This window comes from Poromitra crassiceps, assembly GCF_964638095.1.
Source record: "Poromitra crassiceps genome assembly, chromosome: 3".
Lineage (NCBI taxonomy): Eukaryota > Metazoa > Chordata > Actinopteri > Beryciformes > Melamphaidae > Poromitra > Poromitra crassiceps.
Window position 1 is genome coordinate 10,361,565 of NC_139625.1, and position 25,020 is coordinate 10,386,584.

Here is a 25,020-nt window from a genome sequence, read left to right on the forward strand (position 1 = left end):
ATATTTAAGCAATATATCACGAGAGCAAGTGTGTTGTGGTGAATATATCCCGCTGATAAGCTGTTATCCCACGAGGCCGCAGGCCGAGTGGGATAACAGCTTATCAGCGGGATATATGCCACAACACACGCTGCTCGAGTGCTATATTGCTTTTATAAAACGGTTTCCAAGTATAATAATATAATAATAATAATACTATAAGTCCGACTGGCATCGTATTCTGATAGTCAGTTGAAACACTACCGTAAGGCGGGACCTCTAGCAAGAAGATAGACGTGCGGGTGATTTGATTGGATCGTTCTGGAGACTGAAGTCGACATTGGCCAATCCTGGCGCTTGCTGAGAGCTTTTTGCAAAGCTCGACACCAGAGCCGTATGCCGACACCAAGTAACGTTACGTCTTATTTAGAAATGCGGGGTTAAGAGTGAGGGCGCGCGAGAGAGGGGTTAAGACATTAGCCCGCGTCTATTCTTGTACAAAACATAATTTTCTGCGAAGTATTAGTAAAGTTATAAGCGAAGATCGATTCACAAGGATCTGAAAGCTGTCTCCGCCATTTTGTTTTTGAGGTAACCAAAGCCTAAGAGAGTTGCGCCATCATGCGTCTGGCTGCAAGTGAGTAGCTTTTTGTTTTGACACTACTGTAAGGCGGGACCTCTAGCAAGAAGATAGACGTGCGGGTGATTTGATTGGATCGTTCTGGAGACTGAAGTTGACATTGGCCAATCCTGGCGCTTGCTGAGAAGCTGAGAGCTTTCTGGAAAGCCCAACACGGAGCTCGAGCGCAGAGCTGCCTTTTAGTAAGAGATTTGCCATGGCAACCAATAACCCATGGCCATGGAACTCGGTTACTGGAATTATACAATGGCTGTGAACCAATCAGATTGCTTGATTTGAGAGAGCCGCTTTATAATATTCCATATTCATATTTATTATATTATTATATCAAACCAATCTCACTGCAGTTTAAATACAGCAACCATGTAAATACGCTACACTATAGCAAGATCAAAGTGAAAAGAATGTTCTAAATGTTCTAATCAGCTAGAAAAATATAGCCTATCCCTGGATGTCATGATGAGATTAGATTGGTGAAAGTTTGGGCAGAATGATATTGTTTTCTCTCGCTACCTTTTCTTCTCCCCCACGTCAATGCACAGGTAGGATGATGCAACAGCCTCTGAATGACAAGGGCTCAAAACTACGGTATAACAACTTTTTTTCATCGGTCATTGTGCCTGTCTGACGCGCGAGAGAGAGGGAGTGAGAGAGAGAGAGAGAGGGGGAGAGAGAGTGAGATGGCAGAGGAGAGCTGCGCATAATTACGTAGAGTAATATCCCCGGTGCACTGAATAAGGCCTGGTTTTGAAACGCGCTAAACGCTAAATTAACACCAGGGGGAAGATATCGTTAGGCCGGTATTTAAGGCCGAAACGCCCATTCTGGCCTATTCTGGCACTGCGCCACGCCTCTTCGGCGTAAAGCGCATTTCGGGGCCTAAAAACATGATGCTACCTTCCCGAGGCAGGCGCTAAGCGTGTTTTTTTTCGTTGAATGCCAGTTTAGCGCCTCACGCCAGTGGGAAGATAGAGACCCATTTGTGCAGTGTTCTGGCCATTCAGCCTCATGGCACTTTAGGCAATGTTTTGGGTGGTACCAACAACACGGCTAATCGTTTTCAACATGGAAAATGTCCTACCCCTACCCCCTGGGGAAAAAATATTGACCGTCTACTCACTTTGTACAATAAAGTATTGTGGGCACTGAGAGGGACTTCGTGGTGCATTCAAGTGCACCTCGTAAACTCTATAGAAATCTACACTCAAATAGCCACAAAGGTTGGTTAAAAAAGGAAAGGCTTTATTTTTTTCTTTATTTCCTTTGTTGAAATCATAGCGTACATCTGTCATTATTTCTTGTTCTGTCACTACAGCATCTTTAATAATTAGATGCTAAAAACCATAACAATATCCCATTCAGTTCTACACGGGCAGCTTTTTGAATTTCCATAAAAAAGATCAAATACAACAAGATACAAGATGTTTATTGTCACACGGATGTACAAGTACACACAGTGAAATGCTTGAGGTGAGTTATGTTCCGTTACAGTCATCATCATCATCGTCATCAACATCGTCATCAACATCGTCGTCATTGTCATTCACATTATCGACCAGCTCAGTGGCCTTGTGGTCTGAGTGTCCGCCCTGAGACTGGGAGGTCGTGAGTTCGATTCCCCGGCCGAGTCATACCAAAGACTATAAAAATGGGACCCATTTGCCTCCCTGCTTGGCACTCAGCGTCAAAGGGTTGGAATTGGGGGGTTAAATCACCATGTGATTCCCGAGCGCGGCGCACGCTGCCGCTCACCGCTCCCCCAGGGGATGGGTCAAATGCGGAGAACAAATTTCACACATTGTGTGACAATCAGTGGGACTTTACCTTTACCTTTATCATCATTGTTTCCTGTCATGCTTAACTGGACATTAACACCAGAACATTGTCATCGTTATTGTCATCTGTTCCGGTGCTTTTCGGGTCTGTGCCGTATATTGCGGATGCCCATAAATAATCTTTATATGTTATGTTAATTAATAGTTACAAGTCTTTGTCTATATATTGCGGTTGCCCATAAATAAATCTGTACAGGTTATCTTAGCAGCTGGTCATAATGGTGGGGTAGATCTGTTTATTGTTTAGGAGTCTGGTGGCTTGGGGGATGAAGCTGTTTCGTAGTCTGCTTGTCCGGCTTTTGGGGGTTCTGTATCTCCTAAATCAAATTGTTACCAGCAACTCCACCATATTCATGTCCCCAGATAGCCTAGGTCTATGATCATTATGTTGCATTTTTTAATAGTTAAATGTCAAAGTCCTGCTTGCTACTGTCACAAGATCTGGCAACACCTGAGGGGAGGCGCAAACCTGTGAAAGAAGTGAAAGTGCTGCTGAGTGAGAGAGCAGAGAAGGAGCAACAGGAACTGTGCAGGGTGTTTCAAAAACAACATAAATCATTATTATTCAACATTTGACAGTAACCGAGCTAACAGTCTGTGACCCTGCACTGTAGGGAACAAGAGTCAACATTAAGTCAACAGTTCATCACAGCGGGATATATGCCACAACACACGCTGCTCGAGTGCTATATTGCTTTTATAAAACGGTTTCCAAGTATGATAATATAAATATAATAATAATACTATAAGTCCGACTGGCATGGTATTCTGATAGAGTCAGTTGAAACACTACTGTAAGGCGGGACCTCTAGCAAGAAGATAGACGTGCGGGTGATTTGATTGGATCGTTCTGGAGACTGAAGTTGACATTGACCAATCCTGGCGCTTGCTGAGAAGCTGAGAGCTTTCTGGAAACCCCGACAGGCAGCTCGAGCGCAGCGCTGCATTCTCAGCGCTTGCTGAGAAGCTGAGTGCTTTCTGCAAAGCCCGACACCAACTAACGTTACGGGGTTAAATGCGGGGTTAAATGCGGGGTTAACAGCCTTTTTTTGCAAAGAAGACATTAGCCCGCATCTATTCTTGTACAAAACATAATTTTCTGCAAAGTATTAGTAAAGTTATAAGCGAAGATCGATTCACAAGGATCTGACAGCTGTCTCCGCCATTTGTTTTTTTTGAGGTAACCAAAGGCTTTTAGTAAGAGAGTTGCCATGGCAACCAATAACCCATGGCCATGGGTTATTGGAGTGGGTTATTGGATTTATACAATGGCTGTGAACCAATCAGATTGCTTGATTTGAGAGAGCCGTTTTATAATTAAGCAATATATCACGAGAGCAAGTGTGTTGTGGTGAATATATACCCCTGATCAGTTGTTATCCCACGAGGCCGCAGGCCGAGTGGGATAACAACTGAGCAGGGGGATATATTCCACAACACACGCTGCTCGAGTGCTATATTGCTTTTATAAAAGGGTTCCAAGTATAATAATATAATAATAAATATAGCCGCAAGCGGCGATGGGCGGGGTTCAAGCCTTGCGCAGATGACAAAGCTTCTGATTCTGACTAGGACATCCTCCTTGATATAGCTGACAAGTTTCGCGATCATTGGACAAACAGGTGTGGAGTTAGCCTTTTTTATGTTTAGCCACGCCCATTTCTGGCGTTTATGGCGCCCCCTTTTGGTCGAATTGCACAAAATTTGACACACATGGTCTAGGAATGGTTGCTTCTTTCCTTCAATACTCTTCGTTACTGTTCGACAACAATACACACATAACGCAATACTAAAACCCACGTTCAACCATAACTAGATGGTCGCACAGTCCCTAAAACAGAAACAAGACATAACGATAGTTAGGGATCATGATTAAACTCACCTAGGACTAGGTGAGGAAAAGCCAGAGGTGTTGCACTTCCTGCATCAGTTTTAATCCACACAGACTGTCCTCATCAGTGACCCTCCATGTTGTCACTTGTAAACAGAGCTTTGCACCCCGCCCCCATGTAACACGCTGAATTCTATTGATGTGGCTCATTGGCCGAAACTTGGAACAATAGCAGACATTAAGGCAGTGAAACGCTGCATGCAAATGAATGGAAAAACCCCCCTCAGCTAGGCGACTCAAGACTAAAATCTTGATTTTTTAAATCGCTAAATATACCTATTTACTGGTTATATAACGACTCAATTTGATGTGGGATGGATAGTCCATACTCTCCTTTGTGTAATTATAAAAAAAAAAGAAAAAGGCATTTTTTCACATATCAAACTACTAACTCCAATTGCGCGATTTCGACTTGGCGAGATTGTACTCAATTTACCAGAGGGTGACACATATCGCAACGGTGCATTTTTTTTCAAAAACCACGAAAGTGTTGTGCAGGACACTCATCACATGATGTGTGCTTTGGTTTGGTGAAGATTGGACAAAATTTCAAGGAGGAAGCGCAAAAAAACTGTTTTGGACAAAATTCAAAATGGCGGAAAATCTAGTCAGACGGAAATGGGCGTGGCCTAGATGAGTAGATGCGGAAGGACCCAAGGAATCCAGAGGGAAAAAAAGTTTGATGATAGACCCAACGGTTCAAAAGTTATGGAGCAGAATGTAAAGAGGGCTGTTATAGCACCACCATCTGCTCAATTTGTGTAATATATTTCTCCTATAGGCTCAGAGTACATCCGTCCACACCTGTACCAAGTTTGGTTAGAATCGGACGATCTTTGTGAAATAGGCCCCACCCACAGAAGATTGGAAGTGGATTATATCGCAACGGTGCGTTTTTTTCTAAAACTTCCAAATCAGTGTTGGGCAAGACAGTCCCCACATGATGTGTGCGTTGGTTTGGTGAAGATTGGACAAAATTTCAAGGAGAAATCGCAAAAAAACTGTTTTAGACAACATGCAAAATGGCGGAAAATCTAGTCTGACGGAAAGGGGCGTGGCCTAGTTGAGTAGATGCGGGAGGACCCAAGGAATCCAGGGAAAAAATAAGTTTGATGATAGACCCCACGGTTCAAAAGTTATGGACCAAAAGGTAAGGAGGGCTGTTATAGCGCCACCATCTTGTCAATTGGTGCAATTTTTCCGTGGATAGTAAAAGACCCCTCTGTGAACCTCCCTAACAAGTTTCGTAGCTGTACCTCCTATGGTTTCTGAGATACAGCTAATTTAATGTGTTATTTTTGTCTACATCATTCTCTCTACCCAACATGCAACACTCCTGCTCAGAGTTACTGTTAAGCTATATGTATGTGGTCAAATCACACTGGATTCCTGCTTCCAGTACACTTTTTGCATGTGTTTTTTAACAGAGAAGAGTTGGAGCTGCTGAAAACATACAGTATGCAAATTAGAGCGAGACCATGAGTGATATACCCACTGTGATACAAGTATAGGTGTGTCTGTTGTCTGTACAATAGCGTGGGTGCGACAAGTGACAGGTGACAAGTGTCATACAAGAAGGAAAGCTGGCCATAATGACAATGAATCCGCACTTCCTGCCGCCCTTCAAAATCAAACAATTTAGAAGGTACAGGTACTGCTATGCTGCTATAGCGCCCCCTTTTGGTGGAATTGCACCAAATTTGACAAGCATGGTCTGGGATGGTCTCCGAAGACCTCCTGCAAGTTTCGTGAAGATTCCTTAATCGGTCATGAAGTAATGACAATTTAGCTGTGAGGCCACGCCCCTCTCAACTTTAACGATCAATATCTCCGAAACGAAAGGAGATTTCAAAGGTTTCAAAAAGCCAGTTTGTAGAGCTTGCTCCATAGATGCTTCCTGGCGATGGTGGTGCAAATCGGTCCAACGGTCTAGGAGGAGATGTCAAAAATGTGTTTTCCAAACTTTTCCAAATATCTCAAAAACTTTCCAGGCGGACATTGAGGGTCCTTATGGCAAATTTGTAGAGCAGGTCCACCTGAACATCTGGAAAAAAAAAGTTAGAAAATCGGACCAACGGCGTGGAAGTGATGGCCTTTAACGTAAAATTTTCAATTATAGCGCCACCTTCAGGCCAATTCGAAAAATCTTTTTTGAGCACCTACCAGCCAACAATGGCTGGGTTTCCCAAAAGCTTCTTTGCGCTAAGAAGCTAATTCAACCCTTCTTAAGGCCCCCTTAAGAAGCAAACGCGTTTCCCAATTGCTTCTTTACGAAGGCATGCGTTTCCCAAAAGCTTCTTAGCGCTAAGAAGCTTCTTTGACCCTTCTTAAGGCTCCCGTAAGAAGCCAACGAAGCCAACGCGTTTCCCGATTGCTTCTTAGCCTAAAATTATCTTCCAATTATCCTCCGTTAAGAAGGCTGCGTTTCCCAAAAGCTTCTTAGCGCTAAGATGATCTTTCGTTAAGAAGGTTTTGTAAGAAGGGTCTGGAGCCTTCTTAACACCTTCTTAATGACAAAACACTGGCAGATCCAGCCGCGTCAGGCAAAAGGAGATACTTGTGTCCACTGTTCCTCTTGTGTTTTTCCCTTTTTCCTTTCTTTCATGCACCCTTTAGTGTTTAAAATTGGGGAACACTTGAAAATCTCCCCTGTATGTATGGTTACTTGTGTTTTAAATGTTTTACCGTAGGCTATATTTCTCTAATCAGAATGGATTCCTTTTATAATGTTGTGGATTTATATAGCACCTTTCACAGAACCCAAGGTCGCTTAAATTCTGTAGTGTTTCTCTGTTTTGTTGTATGCTGTGTATATAAAGCCATTTGAACTGCAGTCCATGTCTGAAATAAATAATGTTTAATAAAGTTTAACATGACCATGATTAGGTGTTAACAGTGTTTCTCAACCACTGAGTCGTGGCCCACTGCTGGGCTCAGAGTGCCATCAAGTGAGCCGCTCCAGTTAAGATGCTTCTTAAGAGCCTTCTATTTTTTTTATTTTTCTCGACTGTTAAGAAGGCGTTTGGGAAACACTTCTTTGGAGCCTTCTTAACTCCTTAAGAAGCTTCTTAACTCCTTAAGAAGCTTCTTAACTCTTAAGAAGCTTCTTTGTTGGGAAACTCAGCCAATATCTGTCATTGGGCCAACTTTCAGGTTTCTACCATTTACCAACTCACGGGAATTTGCGTCGGGGCAGATGAACAATAATAATAATATATTCGGATTTAGAAAAACAATAGGGTTTCAGCCCCTTCAGGGCTTGAACCCCTAATAACACTATAAGTCCGACTGGCATGGTATTCTGAGAGTCAGTTGAAACACTACTGTAAGGCGGGACCTCTAGCAAGAAGATAGACCTGCGGGTGATTTGATTGGATCGTTCTGGAGACTGAAGTTGACATTGGCCAATCCTGGCGCTTGGCTGAGAGCTTTCTGGAAACCCAGGCAGCTCGAGCGCAGCGTTGCATTCTCAGGGCTTGCCCGACACCAACTAACGTTACGGGGTTAAATGCGGGGTTAAATGCGGCGTTAACAGCCTTTCTTTTGCAAAGAAGACATTAGCCCGCATCTATTCTTGTACAAAACATCATTTTCTGCGAAGTATTAGTAAAGTTATAAGCGAAGATCGATTCACAAGGATCTGACAGCTGTCTCCGCCATTTTTCTTTCCTACGTTGTCATTTGAGGTAAGCCTTATTATTACTCTCTTAGTAAGAGAGTTGCCATGGCAACCAATAACCCATGGCCATGGGTTATTGAACTCGGTTACTGGAATTATACAATGGCTGTGAACCAATCAGATTGCTTGATTTGAGAGAGCCATTTTATAATATATAATATATACTATTATCTTATTGAATATAAAATGGCAATCAATTGAACTTCAATTTTATCTACAACATAATATGTTGAATAACTTGATGATATGGCGGGGATAATGACTGTGTGCAAACTAAGTGAGGTAGTGCAAAAGCATGTGAACTAAGCATTACGCTATAGAGTACCGCAGGGATGACGTATTTTTGTAGTCGGAACGCGGAATTCCCGGACTTCCTGGTTCTTCACTGTTTCTGCCTATGGTATTTTTGAATGGGTTTTTGGCGCGATGCTTCAAATAAGGTCTGTGGGCAACGCAAGCTTAATCAAACACGAACCTGTGGTCAGCAACTCATAAAAGTGGTCCTCATGTGTGAAGATTATCCTGCTGAACACTGGTTCGCGTTTGAATAAGCTTGCGTTAACCACAGACCTCATTTGAAGCATCGCGCCAAAAACCCATTCAAAAATCCCATAGGCAGAAACAGTGAACGGCTCGCTATTGTGGTACTCAAAAATAATTGTGCAAGTTTGGCAGGTATGCGTCTGCCCCTTTTAGCATTGAGCACCTGCCCCTCTAAAGCTCTCTGCACGGCCCTGGCTAACATTAAGTATATTGCTGATGATCAGTTAGTTTTGATATAATATCACTGCAATAACACGGCTTGATATGTCACGCTCACATAATAAAAAGCCTTTTACGGGAACTCCTTGGTGGGCAGATCCATATAGAAAACTCACATCATTACAAGCCTTGTGTATACTTAGGCTCATTAGGGCACAAATCCAAAATTCAAACTTTTTTGTTGCTGTTTTCTGGCTTTTTGTGGCCTTTTATAATGGGGATTTTTGTTAAATCTGACACTGCACAAAAACTAAAAATGGATCAAAATCAATGTTGCTGCTGATTATGGGATTTCACTTTTACGACACAATAAACCTTCTAACAAGTGTAACTCTATTTCCTGATGAGACACGAATAACATCCAACGTCTGTCTTACACTGTTAATTATTCATCTCTCTCTCTTTCTCTCTCTCTCTCTCTCTCTCTCTCTGTCTCTCACACATACACACGCACACGCACACAGTATCAGTTCAGTCTACTCACTCTCATCAGCGAGGGAGCAGGTTATCTCCAACATGAAAAGGTTGGTATTGTATCAAACTCTTTACATGGCAGTTGAACGTGTTTGATTATTCAGTCTGTTAAATGTTTCCTGTTGATTGATGTAACCGTAGGCTAATAACTGTAATAACAGTAATAACTGTCAGACAGAAGAAGCCTCTGTGTGTGATCAGGAGGGGAAGTCTGTTTGGGTTGGAAATATGAAAACACTTTATGACAATTTGTCAACACATCAGTGTTATGTAGGGCTGGGCAATATATCAATATTATATCAATGTGGTGATATGAGACTAGATACAGTCTTAGATTTTGGTTGGTATATGGCATAAGTGTTGTCCTTTGCTGGTTTTAAAGGTATTTTGTCAACAATAGTGTGATATTTGATTTTGTTCACATTGTACCACATTAACGTCGAACATTTGTTGTCATGTTTTTACAGTGAACACTGTAAAACACTACCATCAAAATAGTGTTCATGTATGTTTTGGGTTCATGAGGCCATGATACATATTCAAATGCATAACATTGTGTGGAAATTGTTTCCTTTCTCTTGTTTTGGTAAAGTGTATGGTTATTGCCCCCCCCCCCCTTCCAAATAGCATTTACTAATAGTTGATGCAATGTTACCTATTTAGCAAAACTCAGTAATTTAATTGATAAGTACAATGAGAAACACTACACTGTAAATGTTGAGACTGTCTTTCTGGGTATGATGTGTAAATCAGTGCACAGATACAAAAAGATAACAAAGGAAATATGTACAAAATGACTGACTGAACTGATTGTATAAGTCACCTGATACACCTGAGTCACCTGAGGCCTCTTTATAATCTGACACATTGAAGTGTTTTTCCAGGTGAGTTTGCCCAGGTGAGACATGAGTTCAGTTCAGTTATCTTTATAGCCCGTTATCACACAAGCATGTCTCAAATGCTTTTACAGCATCATCACAGTCTTATACTACATCATATATCAACACACAACATACTGTACAGTTACAATTGCACAATTATGTACATTGTATACATAACACACATTTAGATCATTTCATGACACTGTACCAAAACACCACATTTTTAGACTGAGAGCAGTTGGTAATCAGGGTGTTGCATCTTGAAGGCCAGTTTTTTCCAGGTGAACAAGGTCTGCTAAATGATGCAATTTGTGTTTTTAGAAGAATGTGCTTTAGAATGATAATTGAGTGAGAGCAATGGAAATGTGCTTAGAGTTGAGCAGTTTGGAGTCATGTTTTTGATACATGAGCTTCAAGTTTTCAGAATTGTGTGCATAGTTCTATTTTGTGTGTGTATACAATGGATAACTACTCTCATTCTGTTTGAATCAGAGCAGGAAGCCTCTTTAGTTCACTGGAGGTCACATTTCACCTTCTGAGACACGCATCAGAAAATTCTACACTTTGATCCTTATGTCATTTTATATAGCTGTTTGTTCATCTTTATTCAGGCTAGGCAACGCAGCTTTATAGCACAGTCATACACTGGGACAATTCAAAGGACTTTAAATAGTAATAAAAATACAGTAAACATAAAAGATTAAAAGTGCAAAAGTCAAAAGTCAGGTCACATGATCTTTCCATCAAGTTACTTCACATTTCAATAGAAGCAGGAGTGATTAGATCCATGTTGCTTATTATAATGCACTTCATACATTTTCACTGTTTTCGACTACAACACACACTTTTAAAGGTTTATTCCACTAAAACACTACTACTGCTGCTGCTTTAAAGGCACATTTCACTTGAATAAATATTTTTCTCCCAGATAGCCAAACATCACTCTTTGAGGAGAGGATAATTGCGTTGTGTGTGAATGTGTGTGTGCCTGTCTGTCTCTTGTGTCTATGTGTGTGTGTGTGTGTGTGTGTGTGTGTGTGTGTGTGTGTGTGAGTGAGAGAGTGTGTGTGTGTGTGTGTGTGTGTGTGTGTGTGTGTGTGTGTGTGTGTGTGTGTGTGTGTGTGTGTGTGTGTGTGTGTATGTAGGCATCATTGATGATGTCGCAATGCCCGTGATGATGTCATCAGTGACACATCACTGAATTTATAGCCTTGTGTGTGTGTGTGTGTGTGTGTGTGTGTGTGTGTGTGTGAGAGAGAGTGAATTTATGACATCACTGATGATGTCATCAGTGTGAGTGAATTTATGATGTTATCAGTGGGACAGACAGAGAAACAAACAGACAGACAGGCAGACAGACAGACAGACAGACAGACAGAGAAACAAACAGACAGACAGACAGACAGACAGACAGACAGAGAAACAAACAGACAGAGAAACAAACAAACAGACAGACAGACAGAGCCCTAGCTCCTTTTTATATACTGACTGATGATGATAGAGCACCGCAGGAATGAGTCTGGACTCCGGAAGTAGCATGTTGGAGCTTACCGGGAAAAGTGAATGGGGTTTCAGTATGGGGATTTCACTTAAATGCATAAAGTAAGGTCTGGTTAACAAAAGTTTATGGGAGGGGTATTTTGTGTTCAGCAGGATAATCTTCACAAACGTGAATCACTTTTGTGACTTTTGAAATGTAAATGTGTACCAAAAAAACTATTTTTAGGAAACACTTGAAAAGGCATAAAAGTGATTCATGTTCAAGACATAGAGAAACAGTCACACATTGGGGGGGCACAATTTTGCCTGCTTTCTATAATAATGCATCCCTCAATTACTTGAATGCTTCCATTATTTTGGCATGCTACTTTGGTTCAAATTAACCTATGAGTTGGTTTGACATTTTTGTATCAATGAACTAAATTCAGTAGCGGGGCCAGTTGCACCAAGTGGTCTTACGACTGGTCTTAAGCTAAGTTGGTCGTAACTTTACGACCTAACAGCTACGCCGGTTGCACCGACAGGGCGTAAGCCTTTTTCTCACTAAGACCGGTCGTAAATATTATGCCTGGTCAGGAGGAGGCGTAAGGTGCCTGTGCCTGTAGAGATCTCCGTGGTAGTCTATCAGCGGAGACCTGATGTGATTGAGTCCTCACCGTCCTCATTGTCGTAAAGTCGCCTTCGAAGCATGACGTTCGATTATAACGAACTAGTTGTGAGCTAGTTGTGAACTAGTTGTGAGTCTTAGCCTTCCCAAATGTTGAGGGTCGTTTTTTAGAATTTAATACATAGAATTGGGAACGTTACATTAAATTTCATTCAGACTGAACTCACTCAACGCACTCAATCGCCGCCATTTTCCCCGGCGCGAGGGAGGGTGGGAGGAGGGAGGGTGTAGTGATGCACATACAGTAGTGGCTGATAGAGCGTAGTGGCACAGTGACGCTCCAAGCAGGTCGCGAGGCACATTTTTGCAACATCATCCAATCAGGGGGCATCAGGGAACACTGAAGTGTTGCATGCTGTCAGCTGATTGCTATCAGCTGTCCTATCCAAACAGCCCAGCTGACTCTCATCACCAATCACATTCCATCAAGTCACTGAGTTAATTAATCCAAGGATGGATTTATAAATTTTAAAAAATATATTGAAACTTATTGCACGCTCATCTCTGGCATGGTGCTCGACTGCTCAGTCGTGCCTCGCCAAATTATTATTATTTAGTAGTGAGTTGTGAAGTAACTGGATGGAAAGATGATCAGATAACATAGATTTTGACCTGATATGAACAAACAGCCATATAAAATGACATAAGGACCAAAGTCCAAACATCAACGTCCAATCTAAAGTGGTTTTCTGATGCGTGTATCAGATGGTGAAATGTGACCTGCTCATCTCCAGTGAACCTTCCTGCTCTGATTCAAACAGAATGAAAAACATGACAACAAACCAACATGTTGAGGATGTTAATGCAGGGCTGGGCCACACGGACAAAATCCAATATCACAGTATTTTTCACCAAATACCTTTAAAACTGGGAAAAGACAACACTTATGCCATATCACCATATTACCATTATCCAACATCTAAGACCATATCTAGTCTCATATCATATTACCATATCCAACATCTAATACCATATCTAGTCTCAAATCACCATATTACCATATTACCAAGAGTCTCAAGTTATATTTATGGAGCATCACGTTCAGGTTGGCAGTATATTCTCACTCCCAACTCGTCATATACTGCCGATCGGTCAGGAACCTTTGTCGGTACTTTTTCATGCCCGGGGTACCCCATTCTCCTTATTTTTCAACAAGCAGAGTAAATGGGTTGCGATTAGGCAATGGTCCCTTTGGTGCTTGGTTAGGGTTAGGCACTGGTAGGCACTTGGTTGGGGTTAGGGTTTGGATATGGTGTGGCTGGTTAGTGAGTGTGGCTGGATGTTGGAGGCTCCAGGGGAAGGGGCACAGGCCCCTCCCCTGGAGCCTCCGACATCCAGCCACACCATATCCAAACGCTAACCCCAACCCCAAGGTGTCACTGACCTTTACTTAACCCCAACCCCCTTGTTGCCCTGTGAATCACCATAACCGTGTGTGTCCATGTGCATTTTCATACTGACAAACAAGGGTGCCATGCACGTCAACATCCAACACATAACGTACGTGACAAAGTGACGGTATTATGATGCACAAGGTGCGTGACACAGTGATGGTATATGATGCCCTCGCAGTGAGACCGGGTTGGGATATGAGTCAAGGTTATAGGTATGGAAGCTCCATGAGCCCCACATCCAGCAGTCCAGCAGAGGGCGGCAGATTCCTCCTCGAGGCAGAAACCACCAGCCTTCAGAACCCCTGGGCCTTTCCAATGCCGGGCCCCGCGTGGCCCACGAAGCAGGCTGCCGCAGCCTGTTGCGCCAGCTGGACTTAAGTTCTCTCTTAAGTTAGGGTGTAAGGTCCACACTAACTGCTACGTTCAAACTAGTTAGTTTGACACTAAAGTTGCGTCTTTGTTTAGTTGCACCACGGAGACGTAAGGTACAAGAGTCCTTAAACCCCACACTAGCCAAAATAGTGTCGCAGAAAATGACGTTTACACTATCTGTGACCAATCAGTGAAAAGCACGCTGAAATCGATATTTAATACCGTTGCCAAATTAAGCGGTATGAAAACTCGCTGACTTGATTGCATACTGCATCAACAACACTACCCAAATAATAATTAATTACAGTCGAGCTGATAATCTGGGACATGTTGCCCACCGCAAATTAGTGCATTAATATTTCATGAACACTAACCAAATGAGAACGTTAGAGTAAAGTTTGTTAGACTTGACGTATATCTGTGGTGAGAGCTTCATCATGCATTGTAATTCACCATTATCCTGCCTCTACTCGCTACTTAATTGCTGTTAGTGTGTATGCAGTGTGTATGCAGTGTGTATGCAGCACTGCCGCCACTTGTGGAAAACGAAATGTCAAATGGTGTAATTGATCATGGAGAAGAACGCGTTGCGGACGCAAAACAACAATGCACCACTGTGCCAAGTTGCAATCCGTGCTTTAGAATAGTGGGGGAGGAGAGGGATGAGGTGGGGAGGGTGCAGGGGAGGGAGAGCAGGGGGAATGTGAGAGGAGAGAGCAGGAAAGTGATGAGGTGGGGAGGGAATGGGAAATGTGGGGGAGGAGAGAGCAGGGAAGGGGAGGAGGTGGGGAAGGAGCAGGGGAAGGGGGAAAGAGGAGAGAGCAGGAGAAGGGAGGAGGGGGGAGAGCAGGGGGATGTGGGGGAGGAGAGAGCAGGGAAAGGGAGAAGGTGGGGAGGGAATGGGAAATGTGGGGGAGGAGAGAGCAGGCAAGGCGAAGTGGGGAAGGAGCAGGGGAAGGGGGAAAGAGAAAGAGAATGGGTGCCATGCTTTAGAATAAAATGGGTGCCATGCTTTAGAATAGTGGGGGAGGAGAGATCAGGAGAGGGAGGAGGTGGGCAGGGGAGGGAGAGCAGGCGGAATGTGAGAGGAGAGAGCAGGAAAGCCTCCTTTTCACGCCCCACTTCTCCGAATTCAACGCCTCATTTCCTGGAATCCAAGGTCACATGCCTATGCCATGCGCCAGTCAGCAATAAATATGGTTATTTTTTGGTTTATTTTCCGAGTGTTTATTCTAATTTATTTCATCTGATAATATGTATAGCCCTAAAACTGTAGGAAATTCATTGTGTTTATAGGTGTTGCCGCACGCACTTATATGCACACGAGTCTAATTTATTATAGAGTTAATATAATGTAGGCTATAACTAGTATACTTTACTTTTCAATTAAAAAAAAATAGCCTTATGCCTTATGTTAATTCGCCTATAGGCTATAGCCGTTTTCCGGGAAGCTGTGTGGACAAAGAGATGAATTTGTGCAGATAGAACGCTTCAATAGGCTACATGCACAGCTTTTTTACTTCCTGAAATTAGTACAGCTTCTTTATTTCCTGTCCTACACTATTGGATGAACTGATTAATCAGGTGTGCCTGATCATTGTTGTGACTGCAGCACACCTGACATTAATCAGTTCATCCAATAGGTGATGACAGGAAATAAAGATGCTGTACTAATTTCAGGAAGTAGTGGAGTTGTGCATGTAGCCCATTAACGGCCTAGTGAAGACTTGACCTAAAGCCGTATACCTAGCCCCAACGTTGACTGAGTGCGCAGGACTGTGTCAACAAGCTGAATGGGAGGGGCCTTCTTTCCTGTTGCCATGGATACCACTGACGCAAAACCTAGCGTCGTGGACACTTATCAATAGACCATGTTATGATGTCAGAAAAACTGACAATGTGCAACGTTGCAAGAAGTTGTCTGTCTTTACGAGAGCTAATGATGATATGTAGCCTATCAACCATTTGTTTTTCCAGAGATCAGCACCACAGGCAGAGAGCAGATTCTCCAGTACCCAGCTGTTTGTCTGTGAAGACTGATTGGTCTAAAAAGAAACCTCCAGACTTCAGTAATGAACCTGGACCTTCAGACACAAGGTAAGATGACTGTTTAATGGACTGCAAGGATCAATATAATTGGTGCCTAATGTTTTTACATTTCAAATCTACATTTACAATTTTCAACAGCATCCCTCCCACCCCCAGACACACCTACCTGACGGAATATAATAAACAGATTATGAAGACAAAATGCTGATCTGTCAGTTAGATTAGCTTCTTTACCGTTACATTACTACACACTATGAGAGGATTGGATTCTTGAAGTAAAACTAGTTGTGAAGATATCCAGGAAGGACACTCACTGACACTGCTTTACAATACAACTGTATGTTCAGCCAACATGGATCTTCATCTGGATTATTTTAGACAGAAACTATGGAGGCATTTTTGCAGCAAAATGAACTTGCATGTCAGAATTTATATTCCTATTCACACATCTGTGTCCGGAAGTTTAATTCACTAAAGATTTACTGATCAGCAAGTGTATTCAAAGTGAAAAAACGGTGGAGCTACTAGGAGTATTTTTATATATAAAGCAATATTTAATGTGAAGTAATATATCTGTGTACAAGCAGTTACAAATCAGAATATATCTTCAAAGGTACTACGGGCAAACAAAACGCAACGCGTTTCAACCACGCAGGTCTTCCTCAGGTTTTCACTTTGAATACTTTTGCCTTTTGAGCTGCTCTGGTCCACACTCTCTGTGATTTCCTGATCAGCAAGTGGCAATCTGAATATGTGGTTTGCATGGGTGGTGAAGTGGGAGGGGCTACACCGGGTTTCCCGGGTTTCCATGCGACCCCAAGTGGGGGCGCATGGAATTAAAATGGGGTCCCCTGAAATTTCTAGTAATTGATCAATACAAATAATAATGATTATAATAATAAAAACACACAATCAAAACAACTGAACCTAACCTACGTTTTCACAAAAGCATCAGCTAAATGACAGAATGTAAATGTAATGTCCACAATGATCTACATGAAATAGCCTAAATGTGTCTAAATTGAACAGTTATGTGCAACATAGTATTGCAAACTATAACATGATCAAAAACAAATTAAATTTAGAAAAAAAGCTCTGTGTTTTGAGTGTCTGGGATCATTAGAGTTTTATGTCAAAGTAAGCAAAAAAAAGGTTGGGAACATTTACTCACATGTATTGCCTGATACAACTTGATTATTATTGATGAAGGAACTGTGAATTTACTAGAACTAATGATGATACTGTATGTATCAACCATTTGTGTTTGCAGAGGTCAGCAGCACAGGCAGATAGCAGAGTCTCCAGTACCCAGCTGTCTGTCTATGAAGACTGACTGGTCAATGGGTGATGGTCCAAACTTCAGTAATGAACCTGGACTTTCAGACACAAGGTAGGAGGATTGGTTAGGGGGTTAGGGGTGGGCAAATTATTTTTCCTGAGGGCCATACTGACTTACATCAAGTAAGCGAAGGGCCACACATTGGAGATTATACCTGCCAACACTCCTGATTTTTGTAACCCTCTCTCTCATTGTGATTGGCAATTTCTTGTTAATCTCCTGATGTAATAGTGATACAAATCCAATGGCTGTAGCAGATGAGATGTATTAACATAATTCTGCCTTTGGGGGTCATTTTGGTTTTCTTTGAGTCCGGCCTTGGGGCTGCATTTTGCCCCAGGCCCCAGGCCCCAGGCCCCAGGCCCCAGGGCCGCAATTTAAGTGAGATTACTTTTAGCCTTTAATCATACAGATTATTGAAAGATATTCCATATTCCAGACTGAAATGTTATAACAGAAGTGGAGTATTGGCCAGAATGACATGAACATTTGGACACTTATTCAGCGGGTATCTTGCATGTTGCGTTCAGGTGCACTGCACTGTGGTGCCGGGCCGTATTTTGCCCATGTGTGGTTTAGACTGTAAGCCTTCCTGGTGGATTATCATTAAATGTTTGTATAATTAAATGTGTTAATGAACCAAAGCTCGTAGTCAGGATTTCAAGGAACTGCACTGGCAAGAGAAAAATAACTTGTCTACATTATCTTAGAAACAAACTATACTTGTAGAGAATTGAAAATGTATATTCAACTACAATTACTCCCATAAAAATGACTCAAATGAGTCAAAATTACCATTTGAGAAACCTACTCAAGTAAAAGTAAAACAATTACTCAAAGTAACTTCCCATCTCGATATCTTTTAGGATGTGCAGCTGGGGGGGGGGGGGTAGTTAGGGATAGGAAGGTGGTAGACAGTTGGGATTCGAGAGGGGGGAGGGGGAGTGGCCAAGCTAGTATATAGGGGATGTGGGTGGTGCTCGTGCAGGTTTGCACTTGATTTTGATTTGATTGATTTTGCAGATTTTTATTTTTGGTCATCCAAACACTATGTACAATACCCTCTATTTCATATAATCAAAAACAATAGACATAACACATTTTACATAGATCTTGACCAAAAAAAGGTATGGGCTGAAGCTAAAAGCTTATTTTGCCCACCCTATTCAAATACAGCACATGACAAAGAAAGAAAAACAAGTGTGAATCTTTATAAGAAAAGAAAACAAAAAAGGAGAAAAACAAAGAAGAACATGCTTCCTGCTCATACTTTATAATGCATATTTAATAGTTGTACATGATTTATTTTATTTTATTTTTGTTTATTTTTTTAACACATTGACTGCCAGCCGTTTTTTTCTTGCTGTAGGTAGCTTCTGCCAAGCCGTTTTTTGAGGATTGTGGCTCATTTTACAGGAGCCGAGAATTATTTTCTGCTTGGAGTTTGTGAACATACAATATCTCAAAAGTACTAATAGAATGTGTACTTTCTCTGTCTAAAAGAGTTAGTTTGTAGAGTTAGTAGTTATGTAAGCATTAGCAGTTGAATACAGCATGGTTTTAGCGTCAGAAAGAATATTCAGAGATAAACAGCTTTTTGTGAAATTCGATAGAACTGTCACTTTAACCATTCATTTTTGGCTCTCTCTCTCTCTCTCTCTCCCTCCCCCTCTCGCTCTCTCTCTCTCTCTCTCTCTCCCCCTCGCTCTCCCTCCCTCTCTCTCTCTCTCTCTCTCTCTCTCCCTCCCTCTCGCTCTCCCTCCCTCTCTCTCTCTCTCCCTCCCTCTCGGGAGGGAGACGCACTAGGTTTAATCCTAGTGAGAGGGGGAGAGGGAGAGAGAGAGAGAGAGAGAGAGAGGGAGGGAGGGAGAGAGAGAGAGAGAGAGAGAGAGAGAGAGAGAGAGAGAGAGAGAGGAGAGAGCGAGAGGCAGAGTTGCTTCAACTCCTCCCTCTTCTTGCCTGCAGCGGCCGTCACAGTCTCAGTGCTTTTGCTGCTGTCCTGTGCCTGTCGATCTGCACGGCTGCTGTTTGAGGAAGTCGGCATGGACTCGCTTGCTTCTTGGAGTTTTGGTTGAGAGAAGCTTTTGCGATTCTGGTCATATTTATGCTGCGTGTTTCAAAGTGTGTTCCACCTGTAATGTATTATGTAAATTTGCAATCCCGTATCGCCAGCAATCAGCGCGAAAATAAAAGCGCCTTCGCCAATCCACCTTCATGAGAATGGCTTCAGTCACACTGCTTTTTGCTTGCCTTCCTCCTTCCTTGTCGCCACTTAGTGGGTCGGTGGAATGGGTTGTACACGTTGTACACGTCCAATACCTATATAAGAGATGTAAAAGGCTTAGATGCACAACCTACCGTCAAAAAAAAAAAATCGATTTTTTTGACGAGTACACTCGTCGCTGGCAGTTAACAGCTGGATTGTGTTTGACGAGTACACTCGTCGCTGGCAATCAAGGTGTTAATTGTCTTTTTATTTTTATTTTTTTATTTTTTTTATTTTTTTTCTATCTTTTTTTCTTGCCTCATGATCCATAAATAATGACAATACATGATTAGTCTGCTTCTTGATCCATAATGACAGTAATACATAATTAGTCTGCTTCATGATCCATCAATAATGACAATAATACATGATTAGTCTGCTTCATGTTCCATAAATAATAACAATAATACATGATTAATCTGCTTCATGATCCATAATAATGACAATAATACATGATTAGTCTGCTTCATGATCCACAAATAATGACAATAATACATGATTAGTCTAGCTCTCTATACCTACTTATCGTCTTGTTTTTAAACAATCTTTTGAATGCACTAATCGAACCACACATCGTCAAGTCCCCCTCACAGGAATTCCACAAGCCTACCCCTTTCACAGACACACAATGTTGTTTAGTGTTTAATCTTGCCCGTGTTGTTTCAAAATTGCCTGTGCTTCTAAGATCATTTTAATCTCAAACAGCGTCTGAAGACATTCTGGAAGTAGATTGTGTTTGGCCTTGAACATTATTAACAAGGTTTGAAGCTTAACTATATCCCAGAATTTTAGTGTGTTTAAGTTTATAAATAAGGCATTGGTAGGCTCACGGTACTCTGCTCTTTTGATTATTCGTATAACTCTTTTTTGTAAGATAAAAATTGGCTCAATGTTGGTTTTGTAAGTGTTTCCCCATATCTCCACACAGTATGCCATATATGGCACTATAAGGGAACAATATAGTAGGTATAATGAGTTTTGGTTCAAGATATCTTTTGATCTGTAAAGTATAGCAATGGTTTTAGACATTTTTCTTTTGACAAGATTGATGTGAGATTTCCAACTTAATTTATGGTCAATTAGCACTCCCAGAAATTTATATTCATATACTCTTTCAATTTTGATGTTGTTTATCCTCAGTGTGACTTCATTCTCTATTTTTTTGTTTCCAAATATCATGAGTTTTGTTTTACTTATATTCAAAGATAATTTGTTTACATCAAACCAAGTCTTAAGTTTGTTCAATTCTCTTTCCATTGTCTTCAGAAGCTCTTCCAGATTTTCCCCATGGCAGAATAAGTTTGTGTCATCCGCGAACAAAACATAATTCAAAAGGTTTGACACATTACAGATGTCATTGATGTATAAAATAAAAAGTTTGGGACCCAAAACTGAGCCTTGAGGAACTCCACATTTTACTTTCTGCATATCCGATTTATCATTGTTAATTTGTACATGTTGATATCTATCTTCAAGATAACTTTTTAACCAGGAATGTGCTACCCCTCTAATACCATAATATTCCAGTTTTGTCAGTAATGTTTCATGATGAATCGTGTCGAAAGCCTTTTTAAGGTCTATGAACACACCAGCTGTATTCCTTATTATCAATGGCAGTGGAAATCTGTTCTGTCAGTTTCATCACTGCCATGGAGGTGGACCGATTTGCTCTGAAGCCATACTGTTGGTTACACAATAGATTGTTTTTTCCAATGAAATCGTCCAGTCGGTGGACAAATAATTTCTCTAGAATTTTTGAGAACTGTGGAAGCAGGGAAATGGGTCTGTAATTTGTGAATAGGTGTCGATCTCCATTTTTATAAATTGGAATTACCGTACTTTTGCTGTTTTCATGCTGTTTGGGAATATACCTGTTTGGAAGGATTGATTGCATACATAAGTCAGTGGTTTTACAATATATTGTATAATATCTTTTACTAATTTCATGTCAAAACCCATCCAGTCAGTGGACTTTTTGTTTTTGCATTTTTTCACGATATCAATAATTTCCTGTTCCTCAACCCTACTAATAAAAATGGAGTGTAGATTGTTTTGCATGGTGTCTCCAATTTTCCACATTCCAGCTCCATCACTCTGCTCCACAATTTCATTTGCTAGGTTGTTACCAACATTGACAAAAAAGTTATTGAATTCATTTGCTATATCTATAGTTTTATTTATAATTTTATTATTATCTTTAACAAAATAGTTTGGTATCTCTACTTTTCCAGCACCATTTTTTATTATGTTATTTAACACTTTCCACATACCCTGGGTGTTACTCTTATTTTGCTCCAATAATTTATGATAGTAGTCTTTTTTGTTTGATCTCATAATACTTGTTAATTTATTTTTATATATCTTATATTTATTTTCAGCTTCCTTGGTTCTTAATTTTAAGAATCTTCTATATAGGACATTTTTCTTTTTGTTGTTGTTCTTGACTTGTTAATCAAGTCAAGTCAAGTCAACTTTATTTATAGAGCACGTTTACAACGACAAAGCCGACCAAAGTGCTTCACAGATAAAACAATAAATATGGAAGAAAATGACAAGTACAGAATACACTGCTACAGGACAAAGTGCAGTGCAATGTAGCAGATACAAGTAATAAAAACAAATAACGAGGTAGGTTGCCAAGGGGCAAGGCTCAACTCAGGTCGAAGGCCTGGGAGAAAAGGTGCGTTTTGAGCAGGGATTTAAACGCCTCAAGGCTCTGAGCAGATCGAATACGGAGGGGGAGGTTGTTCCAGAGCCTGGGGGCTGCTGTGGCGAAGGCTCTATCCCCTCGGGTCTTGAGCCTGGTCCTAGGCACCACCAGGAGCAGCTGGTCGGCTGACCTTAGGGTTCTAGATGGGGTATGGTGGTGCAGGAGCTCAGTGAGGTATGGTGGTGCCAACCTGCTTTAGTGCTTTAAAAACATTCAACAATAATTTAAAATCGATGCGGAAGCGGACGGGGAGCCAGTGGAGTGAGGCCAGGATTGGCGTGATGTGATCTCGCTTCTTGTTGCAGGTTAGGAGACGGGCGGCCTAATGAAGTAGAGCAGGTAGACTGAGCTGATCCAAGTTTGTTGCAGAGTGGAAGAAAGGCACAGATTCAGGTGGAATCAATCTGCCATCTAGTGGGGATAGGGGTGCAGTGCCCAGCAGAGGATCGTAGATTCCTCCTCGGAGCAGAAGCCGCCTGCCTTCCTTCCCGGCCGACCTTCAGAACCCCTGGGTGCATGTGTGGTGTGTGTGTGTGTGTGTGTGTGTGTGTGCGTGAGTGCGTGCGTGCGTGCGTGCGTGCGTCCGTGCGTGCGTGCGTGTCAGTGCCTGCATGCGTTGTGGTGGGCGCCTGTGATTAATATTGACGGGTTGGTCCATCCTGTGTTTGTTTGTAAAAAAGTATTTTTGTGTGTGTGATATAATATGATGGTATGACCTACTATCTGATCTTTTGTCCCCTTCCCCCCCAGTGTTTACCAGGAGAGGTCGAAGGTTCCCAGGCGTCAGTCTAACCAGGAGCCTCACCCAGACCTGGACTCCATATTTATGGTGTGGAAATGAACAAAAACATGTTTGACTTCACCAACGAGTCGAATACAAAACAAAGATTCCGGCCCCTATCGTTGCATCGGCGCAGTTTCTAGGCCGAGCGGCAGGCGCAGATCAAAGCAGTGGGCGTGGAAAGGCGCACTTGATATCGTCGTGCTGGCGCTAGATGCAGCCCAAAGCATTACAACCACGCCTTTTAGGCGTAAAATTATGCACCGTCATGCTCATTGGATAAGTGCAATAAACGAATCGCACGCTTGCCTTTTTAGCTCCAATTCCAGTGATCCCGCAAAACCAGACGAAAGCCAAACGCTCTGCCCCCCCCCCCCCCTCCCTTCATCCAGCCTGTCTGTCTGCATTATAGGCTATTATTCCATATTATTATGCTTCTCAAACCAATCTAACTGCAGTTTCAATACTGCAAGCATGTAAATACGCTACACTATAGCAAGATCAAAGTGAAAATAATGTTCTATGCATCAGCTAGAAAAATATAGCCTATTAGATTGGTGAAAGTTTGTCCAGAAAGATATCATTTTCTCTCGCCTGCTGCAGGAAGGATGATGCACATAAATATACCCTACATTATGTCAAGTCATTGCATAAATGTGTTTTTATTGTAAAACTAAATGTGAAATAGGGCCAAGTTATTGGACGACATCACAGTATAGCAGATGCCATTAGAAGCGCGTTCCGAAGCGCGTTCCGCTGTTACTTCTCTAAATCACGTTAACTCGACAAGGGGTATATATATGCCCAGGAGGACATATATGTTTCACATAGGGTGGTGTTTTCATTTCGAGGTTTTATTTGGTCCAATATTGAAATGTTGACAATGGCAGGCTGTGTTACCATTACACATTAATTTAGAACTACCTTTTATATCTATTTTGGCTCATTTGGTGGCTATTTAGTAGCGAAATGAAGAAACACAATGCATGCTGGGAACTCAGAGAGAGAGAGAGAGAAGGGTGACAGAGAAGAAGCAGTGAAGGCAAAGAATAGGCCTGCTTTTGAAAAGCGCAAAGCGCTAAATGTAGGCCAGCTCCCAAGATATGACTAGGCTGGTATTTAGCGCCGACACGCCCACTTTGGGACTGCGCCACGCCCATTCGGCCTAAAGCGCATTTGGCAGCCTAAAGCCTATTGCTATCTTGCCGAAACAGGCGCAAGGCACGTTTTTTTGCGGTTAAGGCCCGTAATAGCGCCGATGGCCTGTGGGAGAATAGAGCCCTCCATCTCCATGCTGCACTCTTTAGCCCAGCGGGCTTTCAGTCTATGATGGATATGAGGTTGTGTTCCATGGTTTTAGTAAGAAAGTTTCATTCATATGATTCTGTTCCAGCTGCTTGAGGAGAACATCATCACCTTTGTGAAGAAGGAGCTGAGAAAGTTCCAGACGGTTCTGAGGCCAGATGAGCCAGGATGCTCAGAGAGTCAGAGGGAGGATGAGGAGGTGGTGGATGGTGAGGAGGAAGAGCAGAGGAGCAGGAGCATTAAGGGTCTTCTAAACATCACACTGCTCTTCCTGAGGAGCATGAAGCAGGAGGAGCTGGCTGACTCGCTGCAGAGCAGTAAGAGGCTTTCAACAGCTTTAACATGATGAACATGAGACATGGTGTAAAATGAGAGGTGGATTTAAACAACAGGTTCTCATTACCAGTGCGTCAAAATACACCGGTCACACCCACTCAGCGTCATTATTGCCGAGGTGAAAGGCTACCTTTCACGTCATATTTGGGTGCGTATGTTC

The 25,020-nt window shown here is 42.0% G+C and overlaps 1 protein-coding gene across 1 annotated transcript in view; it reads left to right on the forward strand.

Annotated features, from left to right (window-relative positions):
- The window catches only part of LOC310772957 (NLR family CARD domain-containing protein 3-like), a gene marked incomplete at both ends in the record, with an annotated part of 34,847 nt that overhangs the window by 4,522 nt on the left and 5,305 nt on the right, over positions 1–25,020 (forward strand). The window contains 3 exons of the mRNA XM_083632912.1: positions 16,052–16,171; positions 23,189–23,267; positions 24,613–24,841. Of these exons, the coding sequence (XP_083489038.1) occupies positions 16,052–16,171; positions 23,189–23,267; positions 24,613–24,841 (428 nt within the window). The remainder of the gene's footprint in view (positions 1–16,051; positions 16,172–23,188; positions 23,268–24,612; positions 24,842–25,020) is intronic.